General features: G+C 39.6%; 1 protein-coding gene across 2 annotated transcripts; it reads right to left on the reverse strand.

Moving 5' to 3' along the window:
• Positions 1-13: 13 nt before the first annotated feature.
• znf276 (zinc finger protein 276) lies at positions 14-11,708 on the reverse strand. 2 transcript variants are annotated; one of them, XM_074631644.1, is made up of 12 exons: positions 11,555-11,708; positions 9,530-9,847; positions 8,681-8,996; positions 8,518-8,558; positions 8,016-8,414; positions 6,409-6,490; positions 6,120-6,203; positions 5,873-5,995; positions 4,559-4,634; positions 4,128-4,245; positions 2,585-2,684; positions 14-1,483 (listed from the first exon to the last, which is right to left on the reverse strand). In XM_074631644.1, the coding sequence occupies exons 2-12, from the start codon at positions 9,780-9,782 to the stop codon at positions 1,192-1,194; spliced, it is 1,884 nt and encodes a 627-aa protein (XP_074487745.1). In that variant the 5' UTR covers positions 9,783-9,847; positions 11,555-11,708; the 3' UTR covers positions 14-1,191. The 2 variants fall into 2 exon arrangements, with proteins under 2 accessions (XP_074487745.1, XP_074487744.1); XM_074631643.1 differs by having other exon boundaries at positions 8,681-8,999.
• Between the last annotated feature and the right edge of the window lie 3,046 nt (positions 11,709-14,754).

Below are 14,754 nucleotides of genomic sequence, written 5' to 3' on the forward strand. Positions count from 1 at the left end.
TCTCAGCTTTGTAAAAAAAAACATTTTATTTATGTTGTTTTAAACATAATGCACGCAGGACTTTATTATACACGTGGACATCTGAAGCCCTTTTCACTGTTTACAATACAGATATAAACTCTTAAAGAGTACTTAGCATTGTAATAACTTAATAAAAATCAGTGACATAATAAAAACTGAACTGAATCATCAACAAGTGCTTCACATATATTTAGGTAACAAGAATATTGCATTATTAGGACTTACAACTGCACATTCTTTTATATGTGGCTGCTACTGTGTACTTCAGCTATCAAATTAAACTCTCTGTATAGATCCATATAGTCCACAGGCAGCGTAAAACCATCTTTACATCAGATCTGTAACAGAGGCACCAGAAGTGGTTGTCGTCTTTTCAAGTTATAATCCTTCAGATTTTCATGAAATCAAACCAGTTTATGATACTATTTATGATCGCCATTTTTTAACTCTATAATTATCTCTTTATACAATGTTATGTTTATTGTTAGTGGCTCAGTCCACCATTCCCACGCTGAATTCAAATTGCCTACCTAGTACCTACAAAAGTGGGATTGACTATGCAGCATGTAATCCAGCGTTACGATTTGCAATTTGATCTCATTGATGTTTACTGTTAAACTGAATTAAATTACTGCTAATACCAACATGAAGTCTCTGTTCAGTTCACACGGAACAAATCGCCTCACCTGTTGACCCAGAAACTTGGATCCTAACATTCTTAATGCGTTCGCTCCAGAGCGTCAGGTTGCACTGCAGCGTTCGACAATGTTACAAGTGAAGGAAGGCCTGCTGTTAAAACCTAAACTTGTGGTACGCTTGGTCAGAAGATGTCCTGACAATAAAATGAGAACTTAAGGTTGGAATGAAAAGTGATGCTTGAACTGTAAAGAGCTGTCCATGAGATAGTAATTATCAGCCGATTGGTCAATACCTACTAAAATGAAACTTTATGTTGAAGAAAACAGTTTGACTTTGTTTTTAAGACACAGAAACTGATTTCAAATTGCTATACTGGTAGAGAACTGAGATAAACATCTGTATTGCCATATAGCAGGTCCCATCCCGGCCCATGACCTGAATGTGAAAACATGGAAACTACAGTACAGGTTGTCAGAACTGGGAAACTCCCATAGTTTATGTACCCGTGCAGCACACCTGGAGCCCCTGCCGTCATCTGTCCTGGTCTTGCTGAACCACCTCCCCGGTCAGAGTTATGGTGTGCAGGTCAGAGTACGGTGGCGGCTGCGGCTGCGGCTGCTGCTGCTCCTGGCTGCTGCCTCTCTGGACCTTGGCCTGAATCAGCGGGTGGACCATGGACATGTGGACGTTCAGGTTGTGGGCCTTCTCGAAACGCTTCCCGCACATCAGGCACGCAAACTCCAGGTCAGCCTCCGCCTTATGTTTGGTCATGTGGTATTTCAGTGACGCACGCTGGCGACACTGGAAGCCACACACCTCACATCTGAAGGAAAAACAAATACAATTAGAAAGAGGATCATAATTCTGCTTCATTTTATATCAACTACTTTAATCCTCTGAGACCCGCGATCCCGACCGACTTTACTGTCTTTCAGAGGCTGTAGCAGGTTCAGTTTTAAAGATACAGATATCATATGAAACTACAGTTTTTTTCATGCAGTATAAATGTGTTATTTTCTCCTATTCTAAAATGGTGCATCTGAATATTTCTGCATACTGGGGTCCCTAAACAGTCTTGAATTACATAAATTGGGTATCACTGTAAAGCAGAGACTCTTGTGGATCCAATGAACCAAACTGTATTCATGTGTGATGATGTTAGTCCCCATAGGAGACATTTCATTGACCTCACTGTATAAAATGACCTGTGGTGACCTCTAGTATAATTACAGCCTCAAGAAACTTTACAGCCACAAACTACAGACCTAGAGCATTCAGAGGATGGATGGCTTTACTAGCTAGATTGACAATAGGGGGTTTCTGAGCAGTTTACACAACAGAAGTGCTCGCCATCCAATCACCGAAAAATGCAATTCTTGCAGAAATCTCCAAATGTCAAAAGTTTTTGATCCCAAATCACAGCATGGCTTTTTCTTTGGTGTTCCTCAAGGTCTTGGTGTTTTGGAAGGATTATTGATCATTTTTTATCAATTCTCGAGTGGTAAAAAATGGTTAAATTTAGCACCAAATCTGTGTAACAAATGGTATCAACTCAAAGATTGCAGCAACAACTTAACAGAGCACGGGGGTGATCATCATATACTTCTATCATGTTCTAAACCCTTAAACACTTTTACAATTCATTTTAAATAATGAATTCATGTTTATTTCTGATTAATGACTAGAACAACTTGACACACAGAGTGCTGAGCTGCATCTAAAATTAATCTTCAGGTTCCCAGCTTTCAGATGATGTACACCACTTCTATGTGACATCTACTGTTGACCTGCTATCTCCCCCTAAAGACCCCCTGTACCCCCCTAAAAAAGACTAAAACAAATCTATTGTGGGTCTCAGAGGGTTAAATAATTGTTCATGAGCTACAGAAGTTTTATAGTGGCAAATCACATCATCAGTACTTACTGTAATGGCTTGGCCCCTGAATGTCTCATCTGGTGAACCGAAAGGTGTTTCCTCTGTTTGAAGGTTTGGCCGCACTGGTCACAAATGTAGTTCCTCTCCTCTGGAAACACACAGATGACAAACTTAAGTACAAGCCAACATACACATTAAATGTTCTCTATACAGGATTCAGAGCATATCTATTGTCTTAACACGGCTCTCAGGATGGAGCAGCAGCTCGCAGCTACATTGTTAGAAAAGTTAAAAAAATATGACATTGGTTACTGGTTAACCTAGACTGACTGAGCCGATTGATCAACATCTTTGTGATACCAGTTATTATATATAGTTAAGGATCGGCAATGTTACGCTCAGTGAAGCCAAGTTACCCAAAGAGACTCAAGAGCCAGGCTGCAGTCGAAAAAGTATTTTTCTCTCAGGAAGGTTCCTAACGGAGTGAAATGACCTTGAAGTATCTCAGTAGCAGCCGTGATAAGAGCTGTTTGAATCCTCTAAATGATGAGGGAAGGTGCTTCAATGCTTCCTTTATTATCTCCTTTAGCAGAGGATACACTGGAGCATCCTTTACCAAAGGAAAGGAGATAATGACATTCCACAATTCCTTGCGGCCGCAACTTTGAAAGCGACACACCATTCGGCCGTTCATGAAAGCAAACGATATGCCTATCTTGCATAATATTTCCATACAGTCATATACTAATTGGGATTCATGTTGATAGATATGAGTGGGCAGTGACAACCATTTCGTTTCACTTTATTTCTATTTATTTATGTCAAACAAGTAACAAATTAGTAAAAAAACAAAACAAGAATAACAAATTAAATGTGTAAATATATAACAGTTAACATATAGAAAACAAATAATCAACTTAAATAGATGTTACTTCCAAAAAGGAGTATGAAGAAATATACATTTAATGGTTGTATTCCTTCACCATAACTCAAACAATAACTCAACTTTTGTGCTAGCCTGTAGGTTATTCCTTTTCAATTCCAACCTTGGGAATGAAGTAATTTTATTATTCACCGGTTGTCCCCTGTTAGGTCAGATAACCCTTTATTATATGTTGATGTAAAGCGTTCCAGCAGCAGAAGGACACCTGTGATATCTCTGTTTAACACACCGCGGCTGAAGCAGTCTGTTACTGAAGGAGCTATTTTAACACCGCACGGGGGGGGAAGTAGTCTTTTGTAGTCCATCTTGGGAATATTGTGGTTTCATCACCCACGTCACTAACATCCGCCACCGTCGCATCATAATTTAGGGGGCCTAGTGAAGTGCAGTCGGATTCTCTCAACACCACGGTTGTCTTGTCCTAAATCGTTCTAAATTCTCCTTCTCATCTTTCCTTGACCTCATGACGTTTTCCACCGAGGTCAAGGACAAGTGGTTAGGAAAAGACGTTAGGACGTCATTTCTTGACTTTTCGACCGCAGCCCCAGACTAAGCTGAACTTGTCTTATGATACAGGCCCCAGGTGGGAAGAACAGAGCATGTAAAACACCGTCTAAAAACAAATCAAAATCTTTCTGTTGACCTCACCTGTGTGGATGAGCTTGACATGTCGCTGCAGGTAGCGGTCGATCATGAAAACCTTGTTGCAGCCAGGATGAGGGCAGGGTCGCTCTTTCACCTCCTCGTGATGCTCCTTGATGTGCTTCTAAAAGTCCACCCGATAAGAGAACCATGTCATTTATACAGTCAAAGACGGGGCATACTGAATCTTTATACAGAATCTGGAGAACAAGACCTGTCTCATCTGGGGGCAGATTAAAATGACTGAATATACTTATTCTAAACACCATATGGGATATCATTATTTTACTGTAGAAAACAGTGAAATTAGCTTGCTATAGGCTGGACACCCAATACTAAGTACTGAAGCATTCCTAACAGTAATATACACCATCATTGATCCAATTACTTATCACTTATATAACAGTGAAATGATGTCATGGTTTGTGAAGTCTGACCTTCAAACCATCAGGAGCTTTATAGACGGCTGTACAGCCCTGATACGGACACTTGTAGATGTTGGGCAGCTCCTCTCTGAAAATAAAATCACAATAGTAGTTTGTTAATGCATCGGTAGGCTCTGCTGCTTGTTCCTGGATCGCGGCTTGAGACCGGGCCTTTACTGTTAGAGCGCCCAGACTGGTGAACTCTCTTCCTATTGACATCAGACATGCCACATCATTAGCTTCTTTTAAATCCCTTCTCAAACAATACAGTAATATAGGAAAGCCTTTATGAATATTTAATATGTTGATGTTTTTTTATCCCTCCCTGGCCATTTTTAGATTTTTTCTTTATTTTATTCTATTTATGTTGTATTATATATAAGATGCTTCTCACTGAGATAATCTACACATTCACATATTACATTTAAAGGGCCATTGTGTAGGATTTGGTGCCATCTAGCGGTGGGGTTGCAGATTGAAACCAACTGAAACTTGAGCCAGTGGTTTGTCCGTTCTGGACTACTGTAGAAACATAGCAACCGGCTCATTGGATAGGACCCGCTCCGTATGTAGAAAAACAGCTCATTCTAAGGTAACGAAAACAAAACGATCCTTATTTTCAGGTGATTATAGACTAAAGAAAACATACTTATTAATATTATATTCCATTTCTGCCAATACATCCCCCTAAGTGTGACACATTGTTCCTTTAAAGGTGCTAAATACGGGATTGGGAGCATTTCTATTGTCTCGATATGACTTGCAATAAATAAACGAATATTGAAGTGTTCGTATTAGCTCTACTTATGTTGGCCAGAACCGGATTAGATTTGAATATTCTAAATGTATCTAGGCTAAATGTTGTTTCTAGAGTAGCAACAGTAATGACAGCAAAGTCACAATATAAACTCATTAATATCTCACTGGAAACAGTGTGACAATATATACTAACGTTAGGGTCTTAAACCTCGTGGCTCGTTTAATTCCGGGTTTTGGTAACCATCCCTAAATAAAATGATTTTTCTTAATTATCCCGTTTCAGGCTGTCTTTTGTGATGTGTTTATTGCACATGTTCATAACGCGATGACGATGAAAATACGATTTATCGTTCAGCACTAGCTCGGATTGCAACACACATAGAAGAAGAGTGACTTCATTCTCTGCTCAGGTAGACATTATTCCACTATATCTTTACAGAGTAAATAGTTGTTTGCTGCTATATTAATGCTCTGAATATCGAATTTAGCACCTTTAACTTGTGCTGCATGGAGGTTGTGTATTAAAGGAAAAGTAGGACTTAAGTTGTGTCAAATAGGCCGACGTACCCTTTAGGTTTGAACTTGTTCTTCCAGCCAGGTTTGGGTCCAGGTTTTTTTTTTATTTTGGGCTCCTCCAGGGCCTTCGGGCTTCTTCTTCTTCTCTTGTTGGGGACGGTCACTCTGCGAGCTCTGGGAGGGGGAAAGAAAGGTAGACCGAACACATTACCTGGGTTTATGTTGGAAGTCATTTTAAGTCCATCTCTGCTGTTTTAGAAAAAAACAACAATCTTTGCTGAAGAATATCTGTACCCACCTCTTGTCCGAGAACGGCTCGAACAACTCGTCGTCTGATAATCCTCCTTTTCTACTCTCCTCAAAGTCATCCTCGCAGATGAACCTAGACACGCAAACACACAGTTACAGTTCTTGTAGATATGATGGCCTTTTATCAATCTAATCACATTAAAGAGTAACTAAACCCTATTGGACCCACTTTGGCTGAGGTGTCTCTACTCTCTACCCTGGAAATCCAAAAAATGCCTTAACCAGTGTTGCATTATAATCACAACACAGCACAAGTCTAGGTAAACAGTGTGACTAACCTGTCAGACAGATCACTGTCAGCAGTCCTGTCCTCCAGCTGGGCCGGAGCAGGAGACAACGCCCCCTCATGACCTGTGAAATCTAATGGAGGGGAAACCACAACCATGAGCGGCCAAGGATTCATACAGACACCACACAAGCCAGATGAACATTCAGATGATGCATAGTGATGAGTTCTTAACATCTGTGTCAGCAATCGCAGTAGCAAAACAGGTTATTGACATATCTCTGCTCCACTCAGCAGCAGAACAACTCTGTCCCCCCATTCTGTCTCTGTACCTCTCATACAGAACACAGAGGCAGAATAACGGCGCAACATTCCCTCCTTGAACGATAGGGCTGGGACGATTCACCTACTGTATCTCCGATTTAATGCAATCACGATACTTGGGTGCCGATTTGATATGTATTGCGATTTTTAAGTATTGCTATTCGATATTACGATTTTTGTTCACTTTTTTAACACTAGACCATGGGACAAAGTTGAATCATGCCTTTCTAGGGACTTTTACTTTGGAAAATATCTAAATTAATCCAGTAAAAATGTTTGATTTTCAGCACGTATGTAGTCAGAGATGTCCTGAAGGCAAATATATCAGTAATTGTCAGGCATTATTATTTATTTTTTTCCCAGCAACCCAAAAATCTAAGAATAAAGACATTTGCCTCAGAAATTAGTGGTATTTTCTTTTTCATTTATAAGCGACATGTAATGATTTATAATTCTGGTGAATATAATCCAATCAATCTTATTTCCATATATGTATTTTGTATATACAGTTCCCTTTGTTAACACCTTATTTTGAAAATTGGACGTAGTAACACGTGTATACTTCCTCTAACTTCTCCAAGGTGGTCTCTAGCTCCCCTGTCAGCTCTGTTCTCTTTATACATCCATGGTCAGCTCCATCGGGGCCGTTTGAATGCATTTAACATAAATGTCAGTATATGGGTGCTCTACAGTTGTTGCGTCAGCCCATTTGACCACGGAGATAATAGTGACGGCCGGCTCGACCGCACGTTACCGCGATACGATAACGTTTCCTGTCCGTGACAGAGTTAGCATGCAGCTTTAGCCGTGATGTCTAGCTCTGCTTTTCCTGCAACGTGTGAAACCCAAAGTGTTTCCATACTTTACTGGATGTGTAGTGTTTACCACTTTGGATTGTGAGGGTGCAGGTCTTATCCATTGTGGACCCTCCAATGTTTTCTACTCTCTCATTTCGGCTCGCGGCGGTTTGTTTTGGTCGATGGATACGGAACGGATATGACGTCACATTACTCAGACTACAACAATAAAAGCGGTAACTTCCTTCTACCTCTGCATAGACTCAAGGCATTAAAAAAGGATTTCAGAATCGTAAAAAAACCCGCCATACATAGGTACAATACATCGTTTTTTTTCCCTACCCATATTGAACAAGCAGTGTGAAAGGGGCTTTTGATAACAATACAATGCTAGACCAAGACAATCTAAAAACATCAGATCTTCAGAAGGGAGAAACGGGTAGTATTGTTTGTGTGCCCTTCAAACATTTAGACACTTATCTACAGCTGATGCAGCCTCAGACCTTCTGGGGATCTCATGAGCTATAAACAGTCTCACCTTCAATGTTGCTGGTCCAGTCAGCCAGCACTGAGCTCTGTACTGTGAGTGCAGGTGGACTGTGTTCAGCCAGAGTGCTTATACTTCCTGCTGGGGTCCTTCTATTCCCGCTGGGCTGCTCTTCGTCATCTTCCTCCTCCTCTGACATCACTCCATCACCATTGCCACTCCCCAACACTCCACTGCACAAGTCCATTGTGTACCCTGGGTCGGTGGCGGTGGTATCCATCATGTATCTGTGACCATCAACGCAACCCCAAATGGCCTTAACGGAGCCCCAGCACTGGTCGTCCCGCACCTCCTTCAGGTCGGGACAAGAGCGGCAGGCCTCTCCGTGGTGGTGAGCCCAGGACACCAGGCTGTGGAGGCACTTAGGGTCTGAAGTAAAGGACTGTGGTGCTGAAAGGAAAAGGCAGAATGTCTCAACAGAGTAATGCAATCAGTTGACTTGTGTTTTATGTAATTTCTGTGAGCGAAAGCAAAGAAGAAAAGCTTTATTTACTCGTTGAACCATGGTTTATTGAGGCCTCCGGACACTTCTTCCTGAAATAGAAACAAACAGTTGCTTATATTTGTAGATTTTCTGTCTGACCAATAGAGAATCCCTACAATAAATATACACTTTTAAAGTCACACTTGGGTAGATTTTTTTTTCCTGGACTCACCAGCTTTTGAGGTTCTCTTTCCCAACTGGTGGGAGGTTGACTCTCTGCAGAAACCTGACCAGGATGCTGTGGCACTTGTAGAACTTGGAGTGGCATTTCTTGCAGATAAACTCTGATAACCGGGGATCACGGTCCAACTGGACCCCGACCAGTCGCTGGAAGTCTGTGTGGAATAAAAGGGGTGACTGGGCTGCTGAGTCGGACTCATCATCAACAATATCAATGGAATCCTGAGGCCACTTGTTGAAGGCATGCCGCAGGCTGCGTGGAGAGAACTTCCCATGGCAGAGCCGACAGATAGCAGTTGACAGTCTACCTGCTGGGAGAAATAACAGATTAGTGTTTTTCTAAACTGTCAGTCAAGACGTAAAATTGGCAAATGGACGCTATTTCTGGTGGGTTTCCTAAGGAAAGTGAGTCAAGTAGGAGAGCTTGAGTTCAAGTAGGTTATCTTTACTTAAATGAAAAGGACATCATAGCAAACTCCATTAAAGAATCTGCAAATTAAACTTGGCTTTGTTTATATCAAACGTATATACAAAACATGGCTTAAGAGACCTTTAATTTACAGTTAAGAGTTTTCAAATCAGCATACATCTGATAAAACAAGATCCAATAAGCATCACTTTGTTAGAAAATAATCCACTTTCCACTATTTACTACCACCAACATAATTTTGGTAATAGCAGAACATTACAAGGGAACAGACAGGGAAGAAACTGTTGAAAATGTTTGCTGATAAACAAAGCAACTATGCTTAACTGCCTTTTTATTGAATGGGGTTTGGTGTGACTTTCTATCTTAACAAGACAAGAGACAACGCATTGGGGCTGGTACTGAGACACTCACCTGAAGATCTAGACTTGCTCTCTGGATGTTTTTGTGTGTCGTCAGCTGTTGTCACACTATGGTCTGAGTTTGCATTCTTGTCTTTCGTAGTGTTCTCGTGATAGAAACTGTCTGTGGGTACAGGGACAGTTTTCCGAGGTCTCCCACTGTTTCCAGGCGGCCCCATTACCTCAGTACCACTCACTGTTGTCTGTGTCCTGCTGGTCTGTTGTGAAGTCTCAGATGACTTTGGACATCTGCTTTTCTTCTTCATAGCTCAGTCTATACTTGGGACTCTCAGCAGCCGATCCCGATGACAGAGCCCCGCTGCCTGTGCCACTGTAAAGATTTACAATGTAAGCCAAGTTTCAATTAGTTTATCTTAGTCTACTACTAGGGCTGTGTATTGGCAAGAGCCTGGCAATACGATACAAATCATGATACAAATCATGATACAGGGGTACGATTCAATATATTGCGATTTTTTAAAACCTAATTTTAGTAAAACTGTCCTAGTATAAAGAACACACCACCATATGCATAAAATTGGGAGTAAAAAAAGTTGACTCTTTTATGCAATCAGAACAGTGTGATCTGTATTTGCATTTATCACAGTCCCTGTAACATCCAACTAGGGCTACAACTAATGGTTATTTTCATCGTCTATTAATCTGTCAATTAATCGATTAGTCGTTTGGTCTAAAAACAAATGTCAGAAAATTGTGAAAAATGACGATCAGTGTTTCCCAAAGCCCAAGACGACGTCCTCAAATGTCTTGTTGTGTCCACAACTCAAAGATATTCAGTTTACTGTCATAGAGGAGTAAAGAAACCAGAAAATATTCACATTTAAGAAGCTGGAATCAGAGAATTTTGACTTTTTTCGTTAAAAAAAATATTCCAACAGATTAATGGATTATCAAAATAGTTGGTGATTAACTTAAAAGTTGACAACTAATCGATCAATCGTTGCAGCTCTACATCTAACATTAGAAGCTACTTTGGGAGGAACTAAGTTCTCACTGAATTAATCTTTGCATGTAAACTATTAATTTAAAATCAATACAGTGTTTTTGAGAATCAATACAGTATCACAAATCATAATATTCCATTTTTTCTCTCGATATTTTCATACACCCTTAGTCTTATCCATCTTTGTATAATAAACTATTATTAAAACAATTGATTATCTTAAAATTACTGCTTATCAGTTACATTGTCCCAAAATATTTTCTTACTTGTCTTAGAGTAACCTTGTGTGCACCGACCAACACATGTTTTTATTTTAACATGTTATTATCTTGCAATTTCCATTAGCATTTATTGATATAAAACACTATTTGGTTTGATTCAATTGTCTTTGCTGCACCACTATTTGCTGTTGGCCATATTTTCCCCAAAGTGATAAAACAGTAAAAAAAAAAATACATCATCAACTTTCAGTACAGTTTGATATATTTACTGTATTGTTATTGTTGTTATTATATATATCTTGTCCTAATTGTTTTGTTATCACTATTATGTAGTCATATTATTTATTTATATTAATCCTGTCTCTAGGTGGAGGCTTCAGATAAGCCCAGTGGGTTTTTGCCTCTTCCTGCACTGTATATTATTCATTATTCTGTTATGTTGTACAGTCTTAAAATGTGCAAAACAAATAAACAAACAGTTTCATGAATATCCTGTAACGTTACAAAGAAAAGAAAAGGAAAACCACAAGAGTTGCAATAAACACCCTGCTGACCTGGTATTAATAAGATAAATACATATATTACTTTAACATAGTTGTTGTTATGTATTTACAGTCACCCTTAATTTCCATTTCCACTTATTTTCGGGAAAACCAACAGATAAAAACTATTCTAACTTTGAAGTTAAGACACATTTCTGTAGACTCATGTTAATGTCAACAAGCGAACGTTAGCTGGTTAGCTGGTTAGCCTAGGCAGCCTAGGCAGTCTGGATGAGCTGCTACGTCTGCTAGCTGGTTAATGTCAAGCTGTTGTGTCGTTGTGACTGATGCAGTCCTGCAGCACAGCCTACCGTCAGCGTGTATAAGTCCTAGCACTTCAACAACATGTTGTTTTTAACATATAAAAGGGGGTTTTCAGGAGCAGGAAGATGAAGATGACAGCTGGACGCTGCTCGGCTCCAGATGTAAACATTAGAACCCGGAAGTGTTAGTTTCATATTACAAAATAAGATACAGCGCCACCACGTGGTGGTCCATGTGAAAATATAACCAGTGAATATGTTGAATACAACTACCAACATGCACGGAGTTATAGTATGCTATGTTTAGTCATGACAATATCTGCAGTAAAAGCTGATAATGAAGTGTTCATGACTTCATGCTTCAGTGTGTAGGGATTTATTAACAGGCTAGGTCAGGGGTCAGGGGTCAGCAACCTTTGCTATCAAAAGAGCCATTTTAGGCAACAAAAAAAAAAGAAAAATCTGTCTGGAGCCACAAAACATTTGAGCATTGTGATGAAGGTAACACAGTTTATAGTCTAAGTATATAGTATATAAGTCTAATGCAGTGAGGGCCAAAGTGCAAATGTATGACAGAGTATTAGGGCCACATTGAGGGAGATTTCCAGAATAAAGTCATAATATTACGAGAAAAAAATAGTAACATTATGAGAATAAAGTCATAACTTAACAAGATAAAAAAGTCGTAATATTGCGAGAATAAAGTCATAACTTTAAATGAAAAAAAGAAAAAACACGTAAAATTACTACTTTATAATATTATGACTTTATTCTCATAATATTATGACTTTATTCTCGAAATCTCCGATTTTTTTTTTCCCTCAATGTGGCCCTAATACTCCGTCTTACCGTCGTACCATAGACCTACAACAATGATAAATAAAAATGAAAATGTAAACAAAAAACAGTTATTCATTTCCATTTTTAAAAATTCACAGGGAGCCACTGAAGAAGGGCTGAAGAGCTGCATGAGGCTCTGGAGCCACAGGTTGCTGACCCCTGGGCTAGAAGAAGCTAGCCAAGCTCACAGATTGCTGCTGACAGGTTAAAGAACCAATTGTAGATATAAAGATATTTTCCTTTTTATGCTCATTGTGAATCTGAAATACAATCACGTAGAAATACCTGTGAGTATAATGCAATACAATTCAACAGCACTAGTTACCTTCTAAAACAAGGCAAGAGTGAGCATGGCTCACATACCCCCGCGAGCTGCGTGACCCCTGCTAAAGTAGGGCCAAAGGTTTTGCCCTTTTTGAAAAATGTAAAAAAATGTGGGCACCCTGGGCTACTATCCCCCAAAAGGCACAACTAGACCACACTGTCAACCATCATACCAAATTTGAAGTTCCTAAGTTAAATAGTTTCCGAGTTCTGTTCCGTAAATGAAAGTGTGACACGCAAATGGACGGAAGGACGGACATGCGGAGCGCTACCCCTGACTACGTTGTTGCAGGGGTATAAAATGATACCGTTATCTGCTTCTGGTCACTGGATAACAGTCAACCCGAATCTATAACAGGTTTGGATTTTTGGGTCCATGTATGAAGTATAATTCATCTGCAAAAGTTCACGTTGTATAATGAAAAATGTCAGTTTAGGGGTATTTTCTAATTTCATTGTCCTACTTGTGCAAAGGTACGTTGATGTGTATGAGCTTCTTCTTCAATAGCTGATGCTGCCTAAACGCTGTTAGAGCGCTGCCTGTGTTATTGTTGCATTCAATGAAGACATGCAATGCAATTCAGCGCACCAAAGTATGAGGGGCCGTACAAGACATAATTCATTCTTGCACTCACACACACATACATTCTCCTTTCACATACATATATTTATATTTTCACTCGCACAAGAATATATGTATGTGTAAGAAGAATATATGTATGTGTGAGAAGAATATAAGTATGTGTGAGAAGAATATATGTATGTGTGAGAAGAATATATGTATGTGTAGGAAGAATATATGTATGTGTGAGAAAAATATATTTATGTGTAAGAAGAATATATTTATGTGTAAGAAGAATATATGTATGTGTAAGAAGAATATATGTTTGTGTGAGAAGAATATATGTATGTGTAAGAAGTGTGTTTTCCTGAAAAGTCGCTTACAAATATTGGTAGTTGCGGGTTTTTGTTTCTAAAGTGTAGTTGCTTATTTGGGCCCCCGTCTCTCTCCTGATGCCTCCTCTGTTAAATGGTAAATGGACTTACATTTATATAGCGCTTTTCTAGTCTTCCAACCACTCAAAGCGCTTTACACTACATGTCAGCATTCACCCATTCATACACTGATGGCAGAGGCTGCTAAGGTAACTTTGCCCATCAGGATCTAATCTAAATACTCATTCACACACCGATGGCTCAGCCTTCAGGAGCAATTTGGGGTTAAGTGTCTTGCTCAAGGACACATCGACATGTGACCCGCAGCAGCCGGGGATCGAACCTTCCAATTGGTGGACAACCTGCTCTACCCTCTGAGCCACAGCCACCCTCATGTTGCAGGGCGGCTGTGGCAGGATGTCTGCTACAGGATCCGTACACAACCCTGATACCACACACACAGACGACAGTCGCTCACCGGCGCTCAGACACGCTGCTTTATTTCCTCGTTCATTCAGTCCGTATCAAAGCGTCTGAATTTAAAGATATTAGTTACTCAGTACTATCTAAAGTTACCGCTTTTCTGCGATGTCAGTCTTTTCTGAACAGCTGTTTTTGCCCTCACATTCAAATATCACACAGCATCAAGTCACCGTCATCTCAGAATAAAACCTCTGCTTGTTCTTCTGTTTGCAAAGTTCTTTTTTTTTTTCATTATGTAAGGTGTATATTATCATCTACTATATTTAACCTTTAAATCACCAAACACATTATTACTGGATCAGACTGTGAGTTTACAATCACGTCTCTATGTTTAAATACTGTATATCTTTAAAACTTCAACTTTATTTTTCATCTTCAGTGTCTGCTCCTGTGTTTTGTCCCCATCAGAGCTGAAAACATATATTGTAGATGTAATGTAGGCTACAGTCTAATACACAGTCAGATTCCACCACTTTATTATTAAAGAAATGTAAGTCTGGTAAAAGATGAATTAATGGACAACACTGAATAAAACATATTATATTTTTGACACTTTTCCCCGCTCTGACTTTTTTATAGATAAATGTGCACAGTCAGCATATACTGTACGTACATGTGCTACAATCTCTACGTCGACTGGATTTAAATGGAGGTTCTGCCTGTTA

The sequence above is a fragment of the Sebastes fasciatus genome, chromosome 4, assembly GCF_043250625.1.
Source record: "Sebastes fasciatus isolate fSebFas1 chromosome 4, fSebFas1.pri, whole genome shotgun sequence".
Lineage (NCBI taxonomy): Eukaryota > Metazoa > Chordata > Actinopteri > Perciformes > Sebastidae > Sebastes > Sebastes fasciatus.